This window comes from Lethenteron reissneri, unplaced genomic scaffold, assembly GCF_015708825.2.
Source record: "Lethenteron reissneri isolate LAM-NWPU_2019-01 unplaced genomic scaffold, ASM1570882v1 scaffold_74, whole genome shotgun sequence".
NCBI lineage: Eukaryota > Metazoa > Chordata > Hyperoartia > Petromyzontiformes > Petromyzontidae > Lethenteron > Lethenteron reissneri.
The window spans coordinates 14,071-41,800 of NW_026892263.1; the positions used below are offsets into that span (position 1 = coordinate 14,071).

Here is a 27,730-nt window from a genome sequence, read left to right on the forward strand (position 1 = left end):
AGGGTGTGAGTGGTGGATGCGGGGTATCACGGACTGGATGGGTGCAGGGTGTGGGTGGTGGGTGGGGGTATCACGGACTGGGTGGGTGCAGGGTGTGTATGGTGGGTGCAGGGTGTGGGTCGTGGATGCAGGGTGTGTGTGGTGGGTGCAGGGTGTGGGTGGTGGGTGGAGGGTATTACAGGGTGGGTGGGTGCAGGGTGAGTGTTGTGAGTGTGGTAAAAGTGATCATGGTTCACACCGATCCACCACCTCCACCTGGTGGGTGCAGGGTGAGTGTGGTGGGTGCAGGGTGAGTGTGGTGGGTGCAGGGTGAGTGTGGTGGGTGCAGGGTGAGTGTGGTGGGTGCAGGGTGAGTGTGGTGGGTGCAGGGTGAGTGTGGTGGGTGCAGGGTGAGTGTGGTGGGTGCAGGGTGAGTGTGGTGGGTGCAGGGTGAGTGTGGTGGGTGCAGGGTGAGTGTGGTGGGTGCAGGGTGAGTGTGGTGGGTGCAGGGTGAGTGTGGTGGGTGCAGGGTGAGTGTGGTGGGTGCAGGGTGAGTGTGGTGGGTGCAGGGTGAGTGTGGTGGGTGCAGGGTGAGTGTGGTGGGTGCAGGGTGAGTGTGGTGGGTGCGGGGTATCACGGACTGGGTGGGTGCAGGGTGTGGGTGGTGGGTGGAGGGTATCACAGGGTGGGTGGGTGCAGGGTGTGGGTGGTGGGTGGAGGGTATCACAGGTTGGGTGGGTGCAGGGTGTGTGTGGTTGGTGCAGGGTGTGTGTGGTGGGTGCAGGGTGTGAGTGGTGGGTGGGGGTATCACGGACTGGGTGGGTGCAGGGTGTGTATGGTGGGTGCAGGGTGTGGGTGGTGGGTGCAGGGTGTGGGTGGTGGGTGGAGGGTATTCCAGGGTGGGTGGGTGCAGGGTGAGTGTTGTGAGTGTGGTGAGTGTGGTAAAAGTGATCATGGTTCACACCGATCCACCACCTCCACCTGGTGGGTGCAGGGTGAGTGTGGTGGGTGCAGGGTGAGTGTGGTGGGTGCAGGGTGAGTGTGGTGGGTGCAAGGTGAGTGTGGTGGGTGCAGGGTGAGTGTGGTGGGTACAGGGTGAGTGTGGTGGGTGCAGGGTGAGTGTGGTGGGTGCAGGGTGAGTGTGGTGGGTGCAGGGTGAGTGTGGTGGGTGCAGGGTGAGTGTGGTGGGTGGAGGGTATTACAGGGTGGGTGGGTGCAGGGTGAGTGTTGTGAGTGTGGTGAGTGTGGTAAAAGTGATCAGGGTTCACACTGATCCACCACCTCCACCACCCCTACTGTGCAGTGGACCGGCCACCACAAAGCAGCACACGTCGGAGGAGTGAGCGGATGGCTCTCCCTATGCGGGCCAGGCTCCCTTGCTTCCTCTTTTCCTGCTGTACCACCAACTCCTCCACCAGGGTCTCCTGTACCACCAACTCCTCCACCAGCGTCTCCTTCTGTACAACCAACTCCTCCACCAGGGTCTCCTCCTGTACCACCAACTCCTCCACCAAGGTCTCCTCCTGTACCACCAACTCCTCCACCAGGGTCTCCTCCTGTACCACCAACTCCTCCACCAGGGTCTCCTCTTGTACCACCAACTCCTCCACCAGGGTCTCCTGTACCATCAACTCCTCCACCAAGGTCTCCTGCTGTACCACCAACTCCTCCACCAGGGTCTCCTGCTGTACCACCAACTCCTCCACCAACGTCTCCTCCTGTACCACCAACTCCTCCACCAGGGTCTCCTGTACCACCAACTCCTCCACCAGGGGGTCCTCCTGTACCACCAACTCCTCCACCAAGGTCTCCTGCTGTACCACCAACTCCTCCACCAGGGTCTCCTCCTGTACCACCAACTCCTCCACCAGGGTCTCCTGTACCACCATCTCCTCCACCAGGGTCTCCTCAAGTACCACCAACTCCTCCACGAGGGTCTCCTGCTGTACCACCAACTCCTCCACCAGCGTCTCAAGTACCACCAACTCCTCTACCAGAGTCTCCTCTTCCTCCAGCACCACCAGCTCCTCCACCATGGTCTCTTCCTCCACAACCTTCAACTTCTCTTTAGAGGCCTGGGCGAGCAAGGAGGTTGGGCGCTGTGCCAGCTCCACTCTGTGAAGAGATGCGCACGACACCGTTCCAACTTCCTGCTCCAGCAGAAATCAGTCCCCCCCATCCCCCCCATCGTCTATGGGTGGACTAACTGTGTGCCGCAGAAGATTAACCCAGCTAATTAACAGTGCCGCAATAATGCAGCATACCTTTGCCCACCGTGAGTCTGGTTACAAAATGGGCATTAGTCTGGCGGTGTCTCAGTGGATGAAGGGCAACTTGGGAAATATGTTGCCGCTTCATTATCGGTCCTCACCCAGAAACCAATTATGGAAAAATAAATCCGTATATAACCGAATCTACACGTTCTCTTTGGCTGGAACTCACAGCCAGAGAGGACCTGGGTTTGATTCCCATACGTGGGCCACTTTCTCTGTGTGGAATGTGGAGTGTGTTCTACCAACCACCCTACCCTGCCCGCCCCCCCCCCCCCCCTGCATGGGTTTCCAGAATCAGAATCTTTCTTTAAACTGGATGAAGAGGAGTCTGATGAGCTATGAAGCTCTTCTTTCACAGATGTCCAGTCAAGTCACAGGGTCAGCAGGTTATAACAACAAACAAAACAAAAGGAGTCCAAAGTATACTAAAAAAATAAAGCGTATAAATACAAATGGCATAAGTAAATAAAATCCTGTCAGTTGTTCAACACTAAATGCAAGCTTGGGCAACGCAGCGAAACAGCAACAAAAACAGCCTCACACCACACCAAGACAACACGATCCTTCAATAAAATTGCACATTAAAATTTCACTTCCATTCCTCTGGATTTGGCAACTGAACCCTCACAAACACGCCGTGCAACCAGTGTTGGATGGACATCTTCACCAGTGTTGTAAATTGAACCTCCAAATCACTCAATTGGGATCGTACAGCAGCAGTACATTTGTTCTGTACTGCAATCACTTGGCAGGACCCTCCTGAAAAAAGTCTTGAGACTGAGTGAGGCTATTGCTGGCTAAATAAGTGTAGAAGTAGTAGCAATAAAGATAAATCAATATTAAACACCCCCGGGTACGCTGTACGGGGGGTGACCACCCCGGGCCCCGCGCTTTGGGGGGCCCTGCGGTTCCATGTCACGGTGTCAGACGTAATACTTCCGTTTAACACGTAGGCTATCGCTCCGGATTGGCTCACAAGTGATGACATCACATTTATCGCTCTATTTAAGACTGAAAGAGGAGGATTTCTTCGCTATTCGTAAGCACACACCGTGTAACTTGCCCCAGGACCCGCACCCCCCTATAGACTGCCTTGACCACTGGACAAGCAGATGGTGGCTTACCGTCGCTTAGCAGCTCCAGAGCGCTTCACACTGCCAGGAGCAGCAGCGGTGGTGGTGGTGGTGGCTTTGCTGGCCGTGGTGGTGCTGGTGGCCGCGGTCCGGAGCCAGTTATGAGCCAGCGCCTGCGCTGGCGTCATACGACAATTCGGATCCCATCTGTTGAGAGATGCATGGGAGACACACGCGGCCACGTGGTGAGAGAGGCATGGTGAGAGCTCTGATGTTCCTTCCCTTCTCCCACGAGGTCCAGGAACGCACAGCAGCAGCGGAAGCCACAGTAGCAGTGGCAGTCCTCTGATGCCCAGCAGCGGCTTGGACAGACCTCCCACTCCTCCATAAGAGAGCTAACTCCACAGAGGGCCAGTGGTACCACTTATTGGCAGGTCCACTCAGCTCCACATCTTCCTGGTGATCGGTGGAGAGCGGTCGCCAATCAATTGGAGGGGGGAATCCTCGTGGGGAGGGGGTGGGAGTGGTGGGTGGTTCTTACCGCAAACAGGAGCTGATGAATTTGACAAACTCCGGGTCATCGCTTTTGAGCACCCTGTGAAGTGGGAAGCTCCCCGGAACCCTTTTCTTGCCTGGGCAGAACATCTTCCCCCGATGGTCTGCAGGAGCCATGCACAGCGGAAGAGACGAAGTCACCAACCACCACATAGCCCATCTACCCACTTACTGACCGATTCATCAACCCACTCATCCACCTACCCACCCATACACTCTTCCACCTACCCAATCGCTCACTCACCTATCCACCTACCCACGCACCCACCCACTCATCTACCCACCCACTCACCCACCCACCCACCCTCTCACTGATCCACTCACCCACCCACTCACCTATTCGCCCAATAACCCACCAACCTACTCGCCTACTCACCCACATACCCATCCACTTGCCCACACACCCATTTACCCACCCACACACCCAAGTAATGTAAAAAACAAAGACGCCCCCTCCAAAACTAAATAACAACAGCCTGAGGCCACTCCCTAAAACTGAATCCGGTCTGTCATTCACCCCACGCTTCAACTCACCAAAGAACTGCGTTCTGTCGGGTGCTCCATTCACCATGTACCTTGGAGGCATCCCCAGAATCTGCACATGGTTGACATGAAGACAAAGGTCACCCGTATAGCTTCGGCACACTGTCGGGACAAGTGCTGTCAGATCGAGTAGCAAAATTAGCAGCGTTTGTTGAGGGCCAGCACTGTGGCACACAGAGACAGGAGTGGCGGCTGATTTCAGCCGCATCATCTCTACATAACAAAAAGGCTCAGTCCCTTTTACACGCACCTTTACATCATCCGCACCTAGTTTACACAACAAAGGCTCATTCCTAACAGCGTGCTTCAGCCGCACCGAACATCACAAAAATAATATTCAGGGCCTACCTTGGCTCCTCCCACCCTCAACCAGTATATATACAAGGACTGTTTCTTGGAATTTCTCTCACTTGATACAGCTATCGTGCTGTGAATGTTCCACCTGAAGACGGAGGCTTGTGTTGCCTCCGAAACGTCGTGATTTTTATTTTATTTTTATTTAACTTTTATTAATTTTTTATTTTTTACCTAAGTGACTTTACCGAAAAAACCTAAGAATATGAATCCTTGCAGTCACGAAAGCTTCAAATCTAGAATTGACCCAGGTACTCAGTTGAGGCTGTCTCGAACTAGAGGAGGCCCAGGACCAGTTCAGACAATCGTCACTGGTGTTGCCCATGAGCTGGAATCAAACTCAGTTTCTAGCACAGCAGGCTGACCGCTACACTACCGCTCCCCCACACAAACAAGACACACACGTGTACACGCAACATACGACGGCCGGTATTCACAGATCACCAATTGGCCACCCCCCCTCCTGCCACCACCATAGCCCACGACTCCAAGGAAAGAGAGGGAGATCACGAGCGGACAGACGCCGTGTGGGAAATACCTCTATGCAGCGCGGGAGGTGATCTTCGTGGCTGTTGGACCGGAATAATTCCCTGCCCGTCGCCAACTCCGCCACCGTGCAGCCCAGCGCCCACATATCCACTCCACATGTCAAGCTATAGCCCAGCAACAGCTCCGGAGCCAAGTATTCTAGGGTGCCACCAACATTCATAGCTGTACAAAAATCACAAGGACAACAAACATATGTGCGTGTGTACACACTGTGTCTTAAACAGCATCATCATCATGCACATAAACAGTCACATTTACAGACACTCAGATACTCACACACAGACACACTCAGACAGACACTGACATATAGACACTCACACGGACGCAGCGAGACCCATGCATAAAGACAGCCATACAGACACCCACACGCAGACACTCACACACCCAGGTGAGGTCACTCACGTTGACTTTCCACGAAAAAGCTCGTGCCAAAGTCCGTGATCCTCACGGTGCCAGTCACGGTGTCTTTGACGAGAACATTTTCCTGGAGGAGGGGTAGAATGAAATCAAACTCAGAGGTTATGCCGATGTCATTCAGCCAGCAGTGGATCAATCACATACCACGACACACGCTAAACAGGGGAACTAGATGAGGCATAGCCCTGTCGACAAGCGTCAGTCAAGTGCAATATTCACTGTTTTCTGACAGCTGTCACTGGGCGTTGCCCCTTTCAAATATGTCAAAATTGTAAATGTGAGTAGAGGCGTGTCACGTTCAAAGCACTCTCAGGCACCATCAAAGTGAAGGGGGGTGGCTCTATTGACAACCGATTGCCGTTGCTTCAACAGGAGAGCTGCATGGAGCTCACAGCTGGATGAGTGCCCGTTAACGAGTTAGAGACAAAAAGCCACGCACAAGAGAGTGCACGGATTCCGTGACGCTTTCCACTGCACCTTTGTCTTTGGACGTTTTTAATTTGTAGATTGGAATTCGATAACGAGCAGTTGTCAGGCCAAAATGCACATTTCGCACGTTTTGAAAAAAAATATTTTTTACTCCATTTCATGTCTCCCAGGGTTTGGGGCAATGCTGATCAACGTTGCCGGTTTTCTCTCTGGTGAGTCCCCAAGAGCGACACGACTCTACACGATAGTTTAATTCATACCAGATCATCGTCACCAGAGGTAGCATGACCCTGCCTCCTTCCAGTGAGATGGGCAGAGCTTACATATCGACCCTGTGACCAACATGGCCGTTTTTTTCTGTGGAACGAGTCCCCAATAAAGATACACCTCTGCAATCTTAATTTGTAGCTTTCGTGACTGCAGGAATTACTCTTTGGTTCTTTCGGTAAAGTCACGTATAAAGCTTGCGTACTTTGTCACCCGTCGTCCTACTCATTGACATGCAAATTTTTTCTCTAACCCCTCCCTCTCTCCGCCCCCACCTCCCTCTCTCTATTTAAGGCCTCGTCACAGAGACGTTCTCTCTCTGTGTGCCGATGTGTGTTCTCTCTCTATGTATCTTTGCGATATCTGTCTGCTTATATGTCTGTCTATAGTTTTCTGGTTAGATTTTTGTTGCTATTTCTTTTATACCTGATGATGATTGCTTGTGTTGCAATCGAAACGTCGTCGTATGCTATTATTTAATTTATTATTTTATCTTTATACGTGACTTTACCGAAAGAACCAAAGAGTGATACACCTCTGCACCAAAGTGAAAGCTGAACGCTGTGTCCACTCACAGGCTTGATGTCCGCGTGGACGATTTTCCTGGAATGTATGTGGCGCAAGAACTTGAGGATGCCCCTGGTGTAGGTTTTCACCATCGCCATGTCCAACCGTCGGAGCCCCGCATTCCTAATCACTTCATGAAGGCTCTCCCTGTGAGAGGCAGAAGCAGCAACAAAAACACGGCATCAGTACCATCCCCTACAATGCTGCACTGATTCTGATAACGATAATCATGTTCATATTGTACGTTCATGTGCACGTTTATGACCAATATTAAGAGTTATAGTTATGTGTGGGTTGAGGTCGTCAATTTGCCCATAAACCAAATCAGTTGGCATATCTGCCCACTTGACAACTTGATTTCATTGGCTTTGTTGCCGGGTAGTGGAGGGTTATCCATTGGGAGAAGATAAAAACTCACAGGGATTTTCGCCGAGAGGCACAAGCATCACCACTGCCATGCAGCCACCCTGCTGATTGAGTGGAGGCGTGGGTTGGTGAAAGTGGCAGGGCTAATGGAGGAAAGACAAGTGGCCTCCAATGCACCCGTGGCACATGGCAGCTCCACAGGATTACAATGCATGGGTGGTGGCGTGGGCATCTCAACATTAACAGCTTACTCTTTGGTTCTTTCGGTAAAGTCACGTATAAAGATAAAATAATAAATTTAATAATAGCATACTACGACGTTTCGATTGCAACACAAGCAATCATCATCAGGTATAAATGAAATGAAATAGCAACAAAAATGTAACCAGAAAACTATAGACAGACATATAAGCAGACAGATATCACCAAGATACATATGTTTGTCTATAGTTTTATGGTTAGATTTTTGTTGCTATTTTATTTATACCTGATGATGATTGCTTGTGTTGCAATCAAAACGTCGTAGTATGCTATTATTTAATTTATTATTTTATCTTTATACGTGACTTTACCGAAAGAACCAAAGAGTAATTCCTGCAGTCACGAAAGCTCCAAAATTAAGAATTAACAGCTTGCCGCGGTGGCGAGATGACATCTCCCCTGCCTGGTATGGAGGAGGTCCTAGGTTTGATCCCGACCGTGATGCCTGTAGATTTGGAGTTTGCATGTTCTCCCCGTGGGCATGTGAATTTTTCTGTGGGTCCACTGGTTTTCCCCTCCACATTTATAATCAAAATGCTACTTTTAGATTTAAAGCTTTCGTGACTGCAGGGATTCATCTTCTTGGTTCTTTCGGTAAAGTCACGTAGAAGGGAAGTAATAAAATAATAAAAATAAAACATAATAAAATAATTCTCACGACGTTTCGGCCACAACGCAAGTAGCCGTCCTCAGGTGAAGAACAGGTCTGTCGGGAAGACATATGAACAGGTCTGTCGGGAAGACAGACTCTGTCTCCCCGACAGACCTGTTCTTCACCTGAGGACGGCTACTTGCGTTGTGGCCGAAACGTCGTGAGAATTATTTTATTATGTTTTATTTTTATTATTTTATTATTTCCATTCTACGTGACTTTACCGAAAGAACCAAGAAGAAAAATGCTACTTTGTTAAGCTTTTATTTGTGGTCTGGTCGCTTCTAAAAAGTTAAGTTAGTTAACCACGTTATTGGCGGAGGGGGGGGGGGGGGCATGCAGTACATACTTCAACAGCTCCATGACGATACAGTAGTGTCCTCTGAAATGAAATATGTTCAGGACTTTGATGACGTTGAAATCTTCATCACTGCCCTCGTCCTGAAGTTCCAGAGCTATCTGGAGCTCCATCTTCTGGTATGTTTCTTGCTTGGAGCTGCACAGAGGAAGTCCACAAATGAAGAGCCTACATTTACTTAAGGGATATCCAGAGCCAAATTCTACTTACAATAAAATAATTAAATATGAATTCACCAGGTCTAACAGCACCAGGAGTTCCAGTAGCACACTCGACTAACATTGGTTAGGAGCTCCCACAGAGGGAGCAGGAGCCGGTGTAGGGCACCCAATAGGATTTGAAAGTGAAGAACCATTCAAATCGGATTGGTCATTTGAGAAATCTAAATGCAAACTCATGTTAACACAACGCATTAATTCTAGATTTGAAGCTTTCGTGACTGCAAGGATTCATATTCTTAGGTTTTTTCGGTAAAGTCACGTAGGTAAAAAATTCAAATTAATAAAAGTAAAATAAAAATAAAATAAAAATCACGACGTTTTGGAGGCAACACAAGCCTCCGTCTTCAGGTGGAACCGTCACAGCCACGACAGCTGTATCAAGTAAATGAGAGATTACAAGAGCTACCACTCCGTATATATAATGGTTGAAGAGGGGAAGGGCCAAGTACGGCACACTTTTTATTAATATGGTAAGGTGAGGCTTAAGACTAAGAATAGACGTGACTTTACCGAAAAAACCTAAGAATATGAACACAACGCATTCTCACTTTAATGTGCCTCTTCCATTCGGGCACACTTTTCGCATAACGCGGAATGTGCCCGTAATAACACAAACGCGCCCATTGCAACACGGAACGCTTCACGTTATAACGTAGAACACGCCTGTTAAAAAACGAAACCCGCCCGTTATAACACGATCTGTGAGTAGTCGACAACAAACTACTTTCTTGAGCTGCAATGATACATTACTCGCAATGATAAAGTAACGTAACGGCATACCCTCAGTCATTGGTCTCGTCATCTCAAGGTGTATGAGTGCATTGTATCTCGCCAACCATTATTATTACATTATTTATAGGAAAATTATTTTCGCTCAATACTTTTTTACTGAACGCTGAACTTTTAAGGAATGTATCTACAGCATTAAATGAGGAATTACCGTAATGTGCAGGTAATCTTTCAGCAATGGGATGTTTTGCCCCAATATTAGTTTACACTGTGTGTGTATTTTAAGCTTTAGGGAGGAAAAATCTGAGAACCCAGAAGGAACTGATGCAGAACAGGGGTAGAACATGCAGACTCCATACAGCAGAGCACCCGAATCAGGAGTCGAACCCAGGCCCCCCTTCTCGCTTTGATGTACGAGTGTCACCGCTGCATCGCACGGCTGCCCGTGGCAACGGACTTAACAACAACATCGGCCTCGTGACGGCGCGGCTCTGAAGTCTTACCTCGATGGTGACACCAGGATCTTGATGGCCACCAGGATGTTTCTTTTGTGATCAAGGCACTGGATAACCTGGCCTTGACCTCCTTCTCCAATCTTCTTCAGCACCTCATAGCGATAGCGGAGGTGCTCATGCCGGAACTGCACAAAAGGTACAATCATTTAAAGTGAATATAATTAAAATCACAAAGTTTAAGAAGTGAAAATGTATATTCTTTGGGATATGCAAATTCCTTTGTCAAGGCGCTCTTCCCCCTCCAACCCAGATTAAATATACGCTGCCAAGCCTGGTGGTGTTCATTCAGACGGTGTCTCCCCGACAGACCTGTTCTTCACCTGAGGACGGCTGCTTGCGTTGTGGCCGAAACGTCGTGAGAATTATTTTATTATGTTTTATTTTTATTATTTCCATTCTACGTGACTTTACCGAAAGAACCAAGAAGATGAAACAGCTTAACAGCCCATTGGATTTCCTGCAGTATAAATACTTCTGATTCTACTGGGCACGTGTTAACAAACAGCTTCACAGCCCATCGGATTTCCTGCGTCATTCAGACGCTGTCTTTCTGACAGACCTGTTCTTCACCTGAGGACGGCTGCTTGCGTTGTGGCTGAAACGTCGTGAGAATTGTATTTTATTATGTTTTATTTTTATTATTTTATTATGTTTTATTTTTATTATTTTATTATGTTTTATTTTTATTATTTTATTATGTTGTATTTTTATTATTTTATTATTTCCATTCTACGTGACTTTACCGAAAGAACCAAGAAGATCTTTCGGTAAAGTCACGTACATAGATTGAAAGAAAATAACTAAAAACTAAAAACAATCAAAGGGTTGCCGGGTGAAAATTTTTATGTTAATGACAGATTAGTATGTTACTGGAATATCGCAGAGCCACAACCGAGAGGTCATCACGCAAAGTGGCTGTGTTAGTGTGAAAGCGCAAGTTTGAAATGGGCAAAAAGCACAACTATCATCAGAAGGTGGTAGGATGGGAAGATCATAGCCAGTTGTGACTTAAACTGGTTGATAACGTCCTTCCAATGATTACTCAGTTTGTACCCATCTTCTCGGTTTAAATTGTGTCTGTGTCGATAAAAATGGATGGCTTCATGAATGAATCTTTGTTGATAGCCAGTGGGCTTGCAAAGTACCTTCGTCTTAGAGAAATACATTTCATGTGAGCCCACTGCATTAAAACAATGATCAGCCACGGCTGAGGTATTGGTCCTACCGTGTTTCAGATCCTACCTAGTTTCGGATCTGCCTAATGTTCACGAACATAAGGCAGATCTGAAACTGTCGGGTTGGCTGCCCACCACTTGCATTAATATTGGCTGCTGACATTTGGGCTATGCCCATTTCAAACCCTAATAAACAGTTTGCCTTTGGAAGCTAACCCCCATTTTCCTGAAGTCGACCGATTTTGTTGCGATTGAAACGTTGTAGTTTTAGTTTTTATTTTCTTTGAACCTATCTACGTGACTTTACCGAAAGACCCAAAGAATATGAATTCCTGCAGTCATGAAAGCTTTAAGTCAAGATTTAAGTGAGAATGTAATTTTCTAATATATTTTCTGTAATGATTACGTTTTTTTAAATCTGTCATTGTGGAATGTTCTGATGTCTGCTGGCTCAGTCACCCTTCAAAATAGAGCTTCTTAGCTCAATGGGATTTACTCGCGATAAAAATATTTTGATTCTGAAGTGCATTGGTGTGTGTGATAGCCCTGGTTGGTACTTCAGGTGCAATGACAAGAAGCCACAAACCACGCTACCGATGGGCCCTGTGACCGCCCCCACAGCTGGTGTTTTGTTACGAGCCTCACCAGAATGTAATTTCGTTCGTAGTCGTCGTATCCATCATTGTTGAATCCCTGAGATTTGTTGAAAAGTGCAAAGTACCACACTTCCTGCATGGCTGCGAGTTCTAGCTTCTCACGGTTGGTCAAGTGAGGGCCAAAGAGAGCCATGATTTCTGCAGACATGAGAATAACGACAACAGCTGTGTGATCCCAAAGTTGAGCAATTTGTAGGAAAATATTACAGGATTGGGATGTTTTGGCCAATACCAGTTATGTCTGTATGTATGTTGAACTTCTTTTGCACCGTACGTAGCCAATGGTGCCAAATGGATACGCAGGGGAAGGACAATAAACTAAACATGAACAGTTCTAAAGAAAGTAGTTTTCAATCTAGATGATTTAAAAGTGTATAACTCCAATGGCTTCCTAATATCGGAAGTGCATCTGAAAGCGTGTGATGTGCTGAGGCCAGAGCACAGATAATCATCCCCATGCAACATGGCCACCATGATGCAGTCCCCCATGCAACATGGCTACCATTAAGTCCCGCATGCAACACTGCCAACATGAAGTCCCTCATGCAACGTGGCCACCTGGATATCACCCATGCATCATGGCCGCTATGAAATCTCCAATGCATCATGGCCACTGTGACATCCACCATGCAACATGACCATTGTGATGTTCCACCATTCACCATGGCCCTCTGTGACATCCCTCATTACTGTCTTTACCTTGCGGTGATTTGCTGCAGATGGAGGCGGTGCCCTCTGAGGACAGCGCACTCCACGTGGTGCAAGATTCGCCCTTACTCCTCGCCTCTCCAGCTCGGCTCATCTACACACACACAAAGACAAAGGTCCACCACGTAAACTTTAGCAAGATGTTGGTGAAAGTGCAGGAGGCGAGCACTGAGCCAGGATCTCTGAGATCCTGGGCTCCACAAACAGGAGGGTCCTGCCAAGATGTTGTGTCAGTTCTCAGCGTTGGGATATTTGGACAATATCTGATGTCACACTTGGATTTACAATGAGACACGTGTGGATTTATAGGACACACAGGTTAATGGCATCCTTCAAACTGATAAGAGAAGTGGGGCTGGGCCAGGACATGCCACGGCCAGGAGGAACAACGATGGCCGATGGTCAAGAAAAATAACGGAGCTGCAGCCAAGTATCGGAGCACGTTTGAGAGGACAGCTTCCAGAAAGATGGAGCGACAAAATCGGTGCTTGGTGGATTATGCCATTGCAGGATCGTGAGCGGTAGCAGGAATTCAGGGAAGGAGTCCTTCATCCAGTAGTGGATAGATAAAAGTACTGTAGATTATTCACATGTAGACAGGCAGGTACACAGACAGGATCTCAGGGGAGATACTCTGATAGATGCACACACTCAGGCAGGCAAGTAGATGTACACTGAGGTATATGGATAGGCGACAGGTCGCCACACGCAGAGTGGAGAGCACACGTCCATCAATACTTCACCACACGAGTCGAAGAGCCACACGTACCTCCATGGTAGCAACTTGCAGAGCAGGGTGCACAGAACTCACAGCGTCTCTCGCACAGTCCGGGTCTCTGCGTGCGGAGCAGGAGACGAAGGCGAGGATCACAAAGAGTCGAGGGGGCGTGAGGGCTCCCAGATCTCAACACGAGTCACAACGCGGGCTTACATCCGCACCATGAACCCACATCATCAACACAGACTCACATCATCACCACTTACAACACGTAATACAAAAACAACAACAACAACCGACATTCGCCACTAAGTAGGGGTGATGACACCACGGCGCCTGTGCCGGGCCAGGTGCACTTTTAGTCCACGTGAAGTGTCGAAGGCTGACAAGACGTCACGGGATAGACCCAGGTTCCAAAGGTTGGCTGAGATGACTGGTAGATACACCAGCTGTATCCCCAACTGTGCCAACTTGTTGAATTGTATCCGCTACTCGTTGTGAGCGTCACTCCTCTGTCCTCAGTTGTTGTTGGAAGGCGACTGCCTCCTACTGCCCGGTAGGATCCTTCACGAGCTTCCTCGTGAAGGATGCTATCCACACCACTGATACCAGTCTTCTGCAAGTCCACTCAGCTCCACATCCTCCCATACAGCATCAGTCCATATTTTGACAGCCCATGTCGTGCCCGTTTAGCCCCCTTTATGCAACCAAAATAAACTGCTTGGGTATGCCGGAGGAACTTACTGGTGGGAATGTCTCCAGATCTTTCAAGTATTTGTGAGCCCCTCACACAATCCAGCCTGGTTAAACCCAGGATGGATCGTACAATCAACAACACCACCAACAACACCACCATCAACACCACCAACACCAACAAGACTATCACCACCATCAATACCATAACCAAAAACATCACCAACACCACCCCCATCAATATCACCTCCATCAACACCACTAACACTACCACAACCAACACCACCACCAAGACCACCACCACCAACACGACCACCAACAACACCACAATCAACAACACCACCATCAACACCACCAACACCAACAATACCACCACCATCAACACCACCAACACCACCACCAACACAACAACCACCAACAACACCACCATCAACACCACCATCACTAACAATAAAACCACCATCAACATCACCACCACCAACACCACCACCAAGAACACCACCACCAACAACACCACCATCACAAACACCCCAACACGACCACCATAACCACCAACAACACCACCATCACAAACAACACCACCAAGACCACCACCATCAACACCACCAACACCAACAATACCACCACCATCAACACCAACAACACCACCACCACTAACAACAAAGATAAAGATCCCCCTTATAGCTGAAATAGACTGTTGGGGCAAGTGCTGTTAGCCAGCAACACCTATGAAGGGCAGAACGGCACACGAGGGGGTGGGTGGCCAGCACCACGCCCGGCCGCCTTTGTGTTTACACACACACAGACTCACACACACAGACTCACACACACAGACTCACACACAGACTCACACACACAGACTCACACACACACAGACTCACACACACACAGACTCACACACACACAGACTCACACACAGACTCACACACACACACAGACTCACACCATTTCTCACCTTCGCCAGATGCTCCCCCGACTCTCTAACGGACAAACTGCCTGAGGGAGACACGAGGGGGCGGTACCAAGTGACCACGCCCACTATGACGTCGCAGACCTAAGCCCCTCCCCCCCACCGGAGCCCCTCCCCCCCACCGGAGCTCCTCCCCCCACCAGAGCCCCTCCCCCCCATGCCCAACCCCTCGCCCCGCCCCTTCACCCCCCTCGCCCCGCCCCTCCCCCCGCTGCTACTTCCGCTGAGGCCGGGGCGAGTGGAGGCGGCGCTGTGCATTGTGGGTGGCGAGCGGACGGTTTGGATTCCCGCTCGCGGCCACCGCCGGCGGCTCGCTGGCTGGGCCTCCTCTAGGTCGACTCAGCCCGAACAAGGCGAGCACCTTGCACGCTGTGGACGCAGCAGCAGCAGCAGTGGCGGTGGTGGGGGGGGCAGAGGAGGCGCCTGCTGAGTTCACGGCCCTGCTGCTGCTGCTGATGATGAGGAGAGGCACTGCCAGATTGTGGCTGATGGGATGAGTTACATTTAGTTGTTTGTGTTTCTGGAGGGGCGGATTTGTTGTCGTGGCAGAAATGGCCTCCACTTAGAGGCCGCGATGTGGAGTGTTTGGTCTACTCTTCCACGCTGGGCGTGCCCGCACTTTACCCCGATACACATGCGGGGCGTGAGCTCACTAGGCTTGCAATGCAGAGGTGCAGGTTCGAGTCCATTTCACACTCAGCCACTCGGCCACTCACTCAGCCACTCACTCACCCACTCACTCACCCACTCAGCCACTTACTCACCCACAGAGGGATACAGACCATTTATGCAGTGGTATTGTAGTATCTGCGTCAATGTTTGTGTTGTTTGGTTATGGTGGTGGTTGTAGTGGTTATGGTGGTGGTTATGGTGGTAGTTATGGTGGTGGTGGTTGTGATGGTGGTGGTGGTTGTGATGATCATGGCTTTAGTTTTGGTTGTATAGGTGGTTGTAGTGGTGGTGGAGGTTACAGTTGTGGTATAGGTTGTTGGTTGTTATGGTAGTTGTGGCTCTGGTTGTGGTGCTTGTTGTGGTTTAGGTTGTGGTTATAATTGTGGTTGTATAGGTTGTGGTTATATGTGCGGTTGTGGTGTATGTGGTTATATTTGTTATAATTGTGTAGGTTGTGGTTGTAATAGTCATAGTTGTGGTGTAGGTGGTTATGATGGTTGTTATGGTAGTTGTATTATTTTGAACTTCAATTGCACCCTACCCAGCCGACCGTGCTAATTGGAGGTATGGTTATCGTTGTGGTTATTTTATGGTTGTTTTGGTTTTAGTTGTGGTGGTGATTGTGGTTGGTGCAGGTGCTGGGATGGAGGACGCGTTCCGTGTCCTCTGCCCATGCGGCTCCAACAACGATTGCTCCAACCAGCACTGCCGCCCCTGTGGTCACATGACATTGCCTCCCAGCATTCCTTGCAGTCATTGATTCTCGGCCATCTTTACCTCCTGCATCTCTATAGGAGCTCTCGCTTCCTCCACACACTCTCCTCCTACCTCGGCTCTCTCTCCCCATGTCTCCATCCCCCCTCTTCTTTCTGGAAGGTTCAGGGGTCAGGAGTTGACTGGCTGCACTCTGACCTTTGACCTTGGCTGTCACCCGAGTGGGATTATCTAACAGCAGTCAACCCATAGTATCAGGATCTGTCCCGTGACCTCCTATACCTAGCCTGGAAAAGCAGTCAACCTGTGGCACCCATATCTGTCCTGTGACCTGCTGCACCTAGTATGGCACAGCAGTCAACCCATGGCACCTGGGTCTGTCCCGTGTCCTCCTGCACCTAGTATGGCCCAGCAGTCAACCCATGGCACCTGGTTTGTTGTGATGACATTACCGCCACGTAGTGGCGAATGGCGGCCATTGTCGTTGTGAGTTTGTGTGCTTGTGTGTAAGTAATGGTGATTGAGTGTGTGACTATCATGTCGTGTCTGTTTGAGTTGGATGGTAGGGGTGTGTTTATGAGGGTGAGTGTGTGTGGATGTTTGAGTATCATGGTGAGTATGTGAGTGATGGTATGTGACAGTGTGAGTTTGATGGTGATTGTATCATGGTGAGTGCAAGCAATACCGAGCTTGACTTATTTCTCTCCCCTCCCTTTACCCACTCTTCCCCCCTATCCCTGTCTCCCCCCACTCTCCCCCCACTCTCCCCCACCCACTCTACCTCCCTCACCTTCCCTGCCTCTCTATCTCTCTCCTTTCTCCCGTAACTACCTCGCCTGTTATACAGGAGGTCGTGGGTTCGATCCCTACCCTCACATCTGCTATATATTTAGAGTTTGCGTGTCTCCCTCTCTCCCCGTGGTCGCGTTCAGAGTGTTTGGTTTCTATAAATGTCGACGTGATGATAGGCCACTTCGTTGACCTATCATTTGTGGCATTTTCCCTTTTGAAGAAGAGCTGTGTAGCTCGTTGGGCATTACCTGGAAAAATTTAAATAGTTTAGTTTCCTCTTTTCCTCCTCCCTTCCTCCCTCTCCACACCCATCCCCCCCAGCACAACAACAAGAAGCAGGAGGAGGATGGTTTGTCTCCCAAGCCGAGCGCTTCCGGGTCCACCTTCATGATCCTCCCTCTGCCCCGGCGGGGGGGGGGGGGAGATCCCCTCGCACAGGGTTATGGTAACCCACCCACATACACACGGGGTTACGGTGCCCCCGCTACACATACGCACAGGGGTACTGTACCCCCCACTCACATGCCAGTCTATGTGCACCACACAGAGACCCAAAGACTCGCACATAGATCCATAGACTCACACAGACCCATTGACTCGCACAGAAATCAATTAACTCAAACAAAGACCCGTCGAAACACGGACAATATACTTACACAAAGACACAGACTCATCCACTCGTGCACCCACCCACTCAACGACTCACAGGCTTACTCGCTCACCAAATCCCTCACCTACTCACTCAGCCGCTCACTCAGAAACTCACTCAAGAACTCGCTCACCCATTTACCCACCCACTTGCTCATCCACTCGTGCATCCACTCACAGAATCACTCATAAACTCACCCACTCACACGCTCAGAAACTGACTCACAAAATAATTCACCCACTCACTCGTGCACTCACTCGCCCACTTACCCATGCGCGCACAGATTCACCCACTTACTCGCTCACAGACTCCCTCTCTGATAGACTCGCTCATAGACTCACTCGGTCAGACTCAATCACTTACAGACTCACTCAGAAGCTCTCACCCACAAACTTATTCAGAAACTCACTCCACCACCGACCCACTTACTTTAAAACTACCTCACTTATCCGCACCCACTCACTGACCTACTTACTCATCCACTCGTTCAGCCACTCACTGACCAACTCACTCACTCACAGACTCAGTCGCTCACTCATCCACTCACACCTAAACTCATTCATCCACCCACCGACTCACTCGCAACCATTAACTCATCCACTCAATAATTTCATCCATTCACTCATCCACTCACTCAACCACTCACTCATTCAACAACCCACTCACCCACTCACTTGGAGACTCTCTCTCACCCACCCACTCACTCACCTCGCCCAGTCTATTAGCCACTCATTCAGAAACTCACTCACCTACTCACTCACCCACACAATCGATCAATCACTCATATACTAAATCACCCACCCACTCACTCACCCACTCACTCATCCACTATTCCACTCACTTAAGAACCCACTTCCTCAATCACCAACTCAGAATATCACTCCTCCACTCGCTCACCCATTTACTCACCCACTCGCTCACCCACTCATTCAACAACTTTCTCACTCGTGGGCTCACTTGCTTATCCACTCACTCATCCATTCACTCATCCAATCTCTCACCCACTCGCTCACCCACTCGCTCATCCACTCACTCATCCACTCACTCACAGACTGACTCAGAAACTCACTCACCCAAGCATTCACCCACTGACTCACTCACCCATTCACTCACCCATTCACTCACCCATTCACTCACCCATTCACTCAACCATTCACTCACAGACTCACTCAGACTCACTCGCTCCCAGACTCACTCACTCACAGACGCACAAAGAAACTCACTCACCCACTAACCTATTCAGAAACTCAGTCAACCACCAAACCACCTACTCAAAAACTCCTTTACTCATCCGCACTCACTCACTAACCTATCTACTCATTTACTCAATCAGCCACGTTTACTCACTAACTCGCTCACTCATGCACTCAGAAAATCACTCATCCACTCACTTAGAAACTCCTACAACCACTGACCCACTCGCTCAAAAACTCCCTCATCTACTATCTCGCTCACTTTCTTACTCACCCACTCCCTCACCAATTCACTCGTTTCCCCACTCATTCCTTCAGTCACTGACATTGAGCAACTCGGTCAATCATTATCTAATTCAATCACCCATTCACTCGGAGACTCACTCGCTCACTCATCCTCCACTCACTCACCCACTAACCCACTCAGAAACTCACTCAGCTACTCACCACTCATTCACCCACTCATCCACTCATTGAATAAATCACCTACTCGCCCACTTTCTCAGCCACTCGATCAGAAACTCATTCACCTACTCACCCACACACTCACCCACTTACACTCGGGAGTGGGTGGTTTTAGAGTTCAGTGTTAATCATTGGGACTCCCATAGGGTTCAGTGTTGCTCACTGGGTCTCCCATAGAGTTCAGTGTGACTCACTTGGGCTCCCATCGGGTTCGTGTTAATCACTGGGTCTCCCATAGGGTTCAGGGTTAATCACTGAGGCTCCCATCGGGTTCAGTGTTAATCACTGGGGCACCCATAGGGTTCAATGTTAATAAATGGGGCTCCCATAGGGTTCGGTGTTAATCACTGGGCCACCCATAGGGTTCGGTGTAATCACTGGGGCTCCCATAGGGTTGAGTTAATCACTGGGTCTCCCATAGTGTTCAGTGTTAATCACTGGGGCTTCCATAGAGTTATGTGTTAATCATTGGGGCTCCCTTAGGGTTAATGTTAATAACTGGGACTTCCATAGGGTTCAGTGTTAATCACTGGGGCTCCCATGGGGTTGAGTGTTAATCACTTGGTCTCCCATAGGGTTGAGTGTTAATCACTTATAGATTTGAAGCTTTCGTGACTGCAAGGATTCATACTCTTAGTTCTTTCGGTAAAGTCATGTAGGTAAAAAATGAAATTAAAATTTTTACCTACGTGACTTTACCAAAAGTACTAAGAGTATGTTAATCACTGGGGCTCCCTTGGGGTTAAAGTTAATCACTGGGTCTCCCATAGGGTTCTGTTGTATATGTTGGGTTAAGAAAATTTGTTATGTTGTATGCGTGCGTGGGTGAAATTATTATGTTGTACCTGTGTGTTATGAATATTCAGTGAAAATAATAATTATTAAATGAAATCTGGCCAAATGTGTAATTATCCGGAAATATGTTAATTTATGTAATTACGCACATTTTAATTATGCCAATTCGAGAGGTAATCGGATTAATTATGCGAGTGGGTGTAATTATGATAATACAAGTCGTTATGATAACCAGACCCCGCCTTGGTGACGAGGGTGGGTTATCGATCGGAATAAGGCAATTAATCGTATGCAGTTATGCAGGTGTGGTGTAAGTATGCAAGATTAACTTAGATTAACTCGGCATCGTTGTCTAGGTTCGTCTCATTCTCGCTTTAACATTCCCAGAGTTTTTATTCGTGGTTATATTTTTAGGTCCCCGGTTCACCCCGTTATCGCTTTAACATTTACTGAGTATGTATTAGTGTGTTTATTAAGGTCACCAAGTTCAAATCTCAACGCAGAAGCAGATCTTATGCATAGATTTCAGGAAAGAATCACACAACCACTTCTGTATTAATCAATTTATTACTAATTCAACCTTAACTATGATATAATATGCGAACTCTCAATCCCGGAACGTCAACACGGCATCAATACAGTATCATCAACGATTGTCTGATTTCACTTTGACAACTGCACATGGATCCCGCATAACGCGATGGTTGTTAGTGAGAGAGAGTCGTTAAAACACGCAAATACTATGCTAAGAAAACCTTAATGTTAATGAATGATTATACTCAATATTGTTCATAACGCGATGGTTGTTAGTGAGAGAGAGAGTCGTTGAAATATGCAAATACTATGCTAAGAAAACCTTAATGTTAATGAATGATTATACTCAATATTGTTCATAACGCGATGGTTGTTAGTGAGAGAGAGAGTCGTTGAAATATGCAAATACTATGCTAAGAAAACCTTAACGCTAATGAATGATTATACTCAATATTGTTCACGCAGTACCACACTCCTTATTGACCATACGCAACCCTTATCACGTTGTTAACACCTTGGGTCACGGGACAGTTGAATATTCTGTAGAGGATGCGAGTACGTGCGGCGATTATGACTGAAAGATACTTGAAAGATTATACGGCGATAAAAAAAACACAATCAAAAACAGTTATTATTCTTAAAGGCACCAATCTCAACAGATACATCGGCAGGTTATCTGACAACAGAACGGCTCGGAGTAAGGGCTTGCGACGGTGCTCCTTTTCCGAAGCTCGTTATCTTATACCAAGTTTACTAATTGGGGACCAGATCACCTGATAAGGATCCGGTGGGCCACCACTCCCCACGTGAGCGTGGCTCGGCGGAAGGAGGTGCCAAGAATCAGTTCGTATTGATGGATCTGTTGGGAATTTATGCGATTAAGAGTACAGCCCACTAAATATTAAAGATAAAAATTAAGAATACTCTTATAAACGACGGAGGGCCATCACTCGGTCTCGTTGTGATGCTTTCCAGCCACGGATGGCTTATGGGTTCGAGTGTTTTTGAGTGGTAAGAGTTGTCTTGAATAGTCAGTGTTCGGAGTCGATTCTTTAGGTCAAACAGACGCCTGGTGGTCGTGTGGTGAGGGGGCGGTGCGCGTCATACGTATCAGTCGATCCCCTGTCACCGTGGCGAACTGGTTCGGATGGCTGTTGATACGCTGTCGCAGTTCGGAACCCGGTCGGTAGGTGGCGCCCACAACTCGCTCGTAGCGTGCAGCTCTGGGTTGTCGCCGAACCGCGATGCTCACCACTCCGGTGGCAGCAGAGACCCCCGATTCGGCAGAGGTTGACGAGCTGAAGATGAGTCGAGCCGACCCGCTGGTCGCAGCTCGCTCCTGAGTCGACCCTCCCGGTCGAGCTCGCTCCTGGGTCGACCCGCTGGTCGCCCTCGCTCCTGAGTCGACCCTCTGGTCGCACTCCTGAGTGGACCCGCTGGTCGCACTCCTGAGTGGACCCACTCTGGTCGCACTCGTTCCTGAGTCGACCCTCCCGTCGCACTGATTTCCAATGCTCAGGATCCTTTACTTTATGCCGAAAAATCCCCCTGGATCCCGCCCACAAGGCGGGGCTTCTTTCCGATTTTTGCTGTGTCAGGATCTGTCCGTAGGCAGGTGTGTCCATGTGTGTGTCCGTACGTACGTATGTCCTTGTGTGCATTACTCACGGTATTCCGTTGTCCCACTCCCTCCATGAACCCACGAGCAAACAATCAGATGTTACAAATTGCCTCGAGGTCGTCTCTCTGTCTGGCCTTCTTCATGAACCCAAAACACAGACGTTACAAATGTCTCATAGGCGTCTTTGTTCGCACCACCTGGAGGGAGGGGCAACGCTCTCTCCGACCCGGCGCACAAAGAAATGGTTAAAAGTTTTAAGTTAACATTTGTCCCTTACTATTTCACAGTTATGATTCTGTATGTAACCTAAGGTCTGTCGTTTCCCATCGTGGTGCTTGACTCAAGTGGAGGTGTTTCCCCGAGCGTATACACACTCCTATCCCGCGCTGCGGGGATACAAAGACGGCCGGGATCTCCCTTCCTCTCCGACCCTGGGTTTAACATCGTTTTTTTTTAATTATGTATTATATTCGACCTGGTGGTGATTCATCCCGTTATCCTGGCTTTTCATAAGTTTTACTTTAGTTTACGGTGAATAGCGTTAACATTGATGTTATGTAGATATTATGTATTGTGATGTCTTTTACTTAACTTGTTTGTCAGAGCTTTACTGACACGAAGTTGCATTTCATAGCTCCGCAGTCTTTGCCCCACCCTATCTCTGCTCGCCGTTGTTGTTGCCGTCCAGCTGGCCGTTGTTCAAGGCCTCATTAATTTCCGTCACTCCTGAGGTGAGGGCGGTTGAGCCTTGGAGTCAGTTCTGGTTTTTGTCTGCCGCCGTGCTCTTAATTTCCTTCCCTCTTCAACCTTATATATGATATATTCGCTCCTGTCTGGGTGCGATTCAATTTTGACTTAGGAAGGTTCTGATTGTCATATGCTTCGGGTCGAGTTGCATAGAAAGTATTAAAGTATGGAAATAACATTTCATTTGACTTAATGATGGTGATGGTTCAGTAGGCGTAACTTGTGGCCTGGTTTAATTGGAGTGGGTGTGAATATCAATAACTTTAGCCTACCCTGTTGTTAAATTCCGACTTTAACGTTACTTTAATAGCAATACAGAATAATTGAGCTTTTTGTCTTAACTAGGCGAATGCGAACTTCTGGTGACCCCCGCAGGCTTGTTATTCAGCTGGGTCTTGCCCGCCTTGAGAGATATACAACACTCTTTTAAATCAGCTCCCTGTGGCCCTCCAACCTTCTGCTCTGGGAATGTTATTCTTAATTTCAGGTCCAAGGCCTTTTTGGGTTTATCTTTGTTTCCTCAGCTGCAGGAGAACAAGGCGTGCTTCTACCTCCATTTCTGTGTGCACGTGTTCTAATTAGCTCGGAATCCCTAACACACAATCAGTGATGATTCCTGGCTTTCTGTGGTTATGACTTAGACAACGGCGCCTCTGCTTCCTTTCACTGCCTTTGCCTTGAAGCAAGGTTGCAATTCTGTCATCCTAGCCCTCCTCTCGTTCATTACTTAACAACACCTGGTGTTTTGCAGTTTGGTGCGCTTTGGTGTGTTTCACTCATTAAAAAAAACAAGTAAAAAGATAATATATAAAAATCATCAAATATTATTAATCTCAATTATGGAAGAAGGGTTAGGATACAACAGTTCAGTGTTAATCACTGGGGCTCCCATAGAGTTCTGTGTTAATCACTGGGTCTCCCATAGGGTTCAGTGTTAAACACTGGGTCTCCCATAGAGTTCTGTGTTAATCACTGGGGCTCCCATAGGGTTCAGTGTTAATTACTGGGGCTCCCTTAGGGTTCGTTGTTAATTCTAGATTTGAAGTTTTCGTGACTGCAAGGGTCCATACTCTTTAGTTTTTTCGGTAAAGTCACGTAGGTTACAAAATAAAATAAAAATAAATTAAATCACGACGTTTCGGAGGCAACACAAGCTTCCGTCTTCAGGTGGCACCGTCACAGCAGTAATTTTGCTGTGACGGTGCCACCTGAAGACGGAAGCTTGTGTTGCCTCCGAAACGTCGTGATTTCGTTGTTAATCACTGGGGCTCCCATAGGGTTGAGTGTTACTCACTGGGGCTCCAATAGAGTTCAGTGTTAATCACTGGGTCTCCCATAGGTTTCAGTGTTAATCATTGGGTCTCCCATAGGGTTCTGTGTTAATCACAGACCCATAGATTCCTAAAACCCTAACCCTATAAACACATAGGGCTTTATACCCCTAACCCTCAAAAGCCCTGTACTCCGAAAACTATAACCCTCTAATCCCCTTCACCCTTAACACCCTCACCTTTTTAATCCCCTTAAACCCCTCACCCTCTAAACCCCTCACCCACTAAACCCCTATGCCTCTAAATCCAACCCCCTAACCCTTTGAACCCCTAACTTTCTCCAATCCCATTATAAAGGTTTTTTTTTGCGGTAAGATCGTGTAAATATAAATGTGTCTTAAAACCCGTCACCACCCGATACAGCCAATTAATAAAGTTTGTCACGTGAATAAAGAGTGCCAATTAGTTTCTACTTTAGCACATCGGTGTGTTGGAGACTAACCCAAATAAACCTTTATTATGAATAACCCCTCAACCCCATAACTCCCCCTGCGCCACCCCCCATGTCCTCCCTCACCCCCCTCACCCCCCCCAGCTGCTACTTCCGTTGAGGCCGGGGCGAGTGGAGGCGGCGCTGTGCATTGTGGGTGGCGAGAGGCTGATTTGGATTCCCGCTCACGGCCACCGTCGGTGGCTCGTGGCGGCTCGCTGGCTGGGCCTCCTCTACGTCGACTCAGCCAGAAGAAGGTGAGAACCAAGCTCGGTGTGGACACATCAGCAGTGGCGGTGGTGGGGGGGAGACAAAGGAGGCACCTGGCCCACAGGTGCCTCCTTTGTCTCCCTCCTCTCTCTCCCCGTGTCTCCCTCCTCTCTCTCCCCGTGTCTCCCTCCTCTCTCTCTCCCGTGTCTCACTCCTATCTTTCCCCGTGTCTCCCTCCTCTATCTCCCCGTGGCTCTCTCCTCTCCCCGTGTCTCACTCCTCTCTCTCCCCGTGTCTCACTCCTCACTCTCCCCGTGTCTCACTCCTCTCTATCCCCGTGTCTCCCTCCTCTCTCTCCCCGTGTCTCCCTCCTCTCTCTCCCCGTGTCTCCCTCCTCTCTCTCCCCGTGTCTCCCTCCTCTCTCTCCCCGTGTCTCCCTCCTCTTTCTCCCCGTGTCTCCATCCTCTCTCTCCCCATGTCTCCATGTCCCCTTCTCTCTAGGTGGTGCAGGTTCAGGAGTTTACTGGCTGCACTCCGACCTTTGGCCTTGGCTGTCGCCCAAGTGGGATTGTCGCACAGCAGTCAACCCATAGCATCAGTATCTGTCCCATGATCTCCTCCTGCACCTAGCCTGGCACAGCAGTCAACCCATGACACCTGACTCTATCCCGTGACCTCCTCCTGCACCTAGCCTGGCACAGCAGTCAACCCATGGCACCTGGGTTGTTGTGATATCACCATCATGTAGTTGCAAATTACGGCTGTTGTCGTTGTGAGTTTGTAGGTTTTTGTGTGAGTAATGGTGCGTGTGTGACTTTCATGACGTGTGTGAGAGTAGGTTGGTAGGGGTGTGTATCATGGTGAGTGTGTGGGTGTGCGAGTATTATGGTGAGTGTGTGGTTGTGTTAGATGGCTGGCAATGTTGATGGGTGGTGATGATGCAAGGCTTGTGCTCGAGAATGGCACACTGAAACTAATAGTGGAGCAGATTGACAGTGGAGCAGAGCGCAGTGGAGACGTGGGGCAATAGAGCAGAGGAGCAATGGAGCAATGAGGCAGTGGAGCAAAGGAGCAGTGGGGCATTGGAGCAGTGGATCAGTGGGGCAGATTAGGGGTTGATTTGTCGTGAAGAAGGCGAATCACCTGAATATGTGCTCTGAAGAAGAACCATTTCCCAAAACGTTTCTTTTTATCTATTTGTCCTCGTCCCGCCGCACACACAGCCGGGACACCGCACACACAGCCGGGACACCGCACACACGAGCCAAGGCACATTAAACCAACCCAGGCAGCACTCGCAAGCAATGCAACGTTACGTTGTGTCCTCATGAGTTCAATTTCACAAAGTTTATAGTAACAACAACAACAAAAATATTGATCCTAATTCTTAACCGGGTGGCCTTAAGACTTAGCACGTGCAGGTGTTGTTCATTGTCTGCACCAGACCCCTCCAGCAGTCTCATTCTGGGTCAGCTGCCCCTTACATGTCCTGGAAACCATGGCATGAGGAGCACCTGGATGAAAACCAGCATGGAAGGGGCCCAGTGTGGGGCTGGCTATGCTAATGGAATAGCCCCATGTGTGTGTGTGGTTTTAGAGTTCAGGAGGTGCCAAGAATCAGTTCGTATTGATGGATCTGTTGGGAATTTATGCGATTAAGAGTACAGCCCACTAAATATTAAAGATAAAAATTAAGAATACTCTTATAAACGACGGAGGGCCATCACTCGGTCTCGTTGTGATGCTTTCCAGCCACGGATGGCTTATGGGTTCGAGTGTTTTTGAGTGGTAAGAGTTGTCTTGAATAGTCAGTGTTCGGAGTCGATTCTTTAGGTCAAACAGACGCCTGGTGGTCGTGTGGTGAGGGGGCGGTGCGCGTCATACGTATCAGTCGATCCCCTGTCACCGTGGCGAACTGGTTCGGATGGCTGTTGATACGCTGTCGCAGTTCGGAACCCGGTCGGTAGGTGGCGCCCACAACTCGCTCGTAGCGTGCAGCTCTGGGTTGTCGCCGAACCGCGATGCTCACCAGTCCGGTGGCAGCAGAGACCCCCGATTCGGCAGAGGTTGACGAGCTGAAGATGAGTCGAGCCGACCCGCTGGTCGCAGCTCGCTCCTGAGTCGACCCTCCCGGTCGAGCTCGCTCCTGGGTCGACCCGCTGGTCGCCCTCGCTCCTGAGTCGACCCTCTGGTCGCACTCCTGAGTGGACCCGCTGGTCGCACTCCTGAGTGGACCCACTCTGGTCGCACTCGTTCCTGAGTCGACCCTCCCGTCGCACTGATTTCCAATGCTCAGGATCCTTTACTTTATGCCGAAAAATCCCCCTGGATCCCGCCCACAAGGCGGGGCTTCTTTCCGATTTTTGCTGTGTCAGGATCTGTCCGTAGGCAGGTGTGTCCATGTGTGTGTCCGTACGTCCGTATGTCCTTGTGTGCATTACTCACGGTATTCCGTTGTCCCACTCCCTCCATGAACCCACGAGCAAACAATCAGATGTTACAAATTGCCTCGAGGTCATCTCTCTGTCTGGCCTTCTTCATGAACCCAA

General features: G+C 49.0%; 1 protein-coding gene and 2 long non-coding RNA genes across 5 annotated transcripts in view; 2 read left to right on the forward strand and 1 right to left on the reverse strand.

Annotated features, from left to right (window-relative positions):
- LOC133340095 (uncharacterized) overlaps window positions 1-2,000 on the forward strand; it is a 16,070-nt gene extending 14,070 nt beyond the window's left edge. The window contains exon 4 of one of the 2 annotated variants that reach the window (XR_009754829.1): window positions 1,881-2,000. This is a non-coding gene — a long non-coding RNA (uncharacterized LOC133340095). Of the gene's footprint in view, window positions 1-1,721; window positions 1,839-1,880 lie in introns of those variants that run through there. The other variant, XR_009754830.1, reaches the window with a different exon arrangement.
- LOC133340092 (dual specificity tyrosine-phosphorylation-regulated kinase 4-like) lies at window positions 527-15,103 on the reverse strand. Of its 2 annotated transcripts, none has more exons than XM_061548158.1 (13): window positions 15,014-15,103; window positions 13,417-13,483; window positions 12,639-12,741; window positions 11,929-12,077; window positions 10,097-10,233; window positions 8,635-8,781; window positions 7,015-7,153; window positions 5,729-5,810; window positions 5,316-5,464; window positions 4,415-4,475; window positions 3,867-3,984; window positions 3,377-3,532; window positions 527-2,094 (listed from the first exon to the last, which is right to left on the reverse strand). In XM_061548158.1, the coding sequence occupies exons 2-13, from the start codon at window positions 13,420-13,422 to the stop codon at window positions 1,272-1,274; spliced, it is 2,070 nt and encodes a 689-aa protein (XP_061404142.1). In that variant the 5' UTR covers window positions 13,423-13,483; window positions 15,014-15,103; the 3' UTR covers window positions 527-1,271. The 2 variants fall into 2 exon arrangements, with proteins under 2 accessions (XP_061404142.1, XP_061404141.1); XM_061548157.1 differs by having other exon boundaries at window positions 5,316-5,488; window positions 15,014-15,102.
- A 179-nt stretch (window positions 15,104-15,282) lies between these two features.
- Window positions 15,283-26,629, forward strand: LOC133340094 (uncharacterized). Its single transcript, XR_009754828.1, has 4 exons — window positions 15,283-15,705; window positions 17,262-17,651; window positions 25,077-25,228; window positions 25,683-26,629. It is a non-coding gene; the product is annotated as an uncharacterized LOC133340094 (long non-coding RNA).
- Window positions 26,630-27,730: the final 1,101 nt, after the last annotated feature.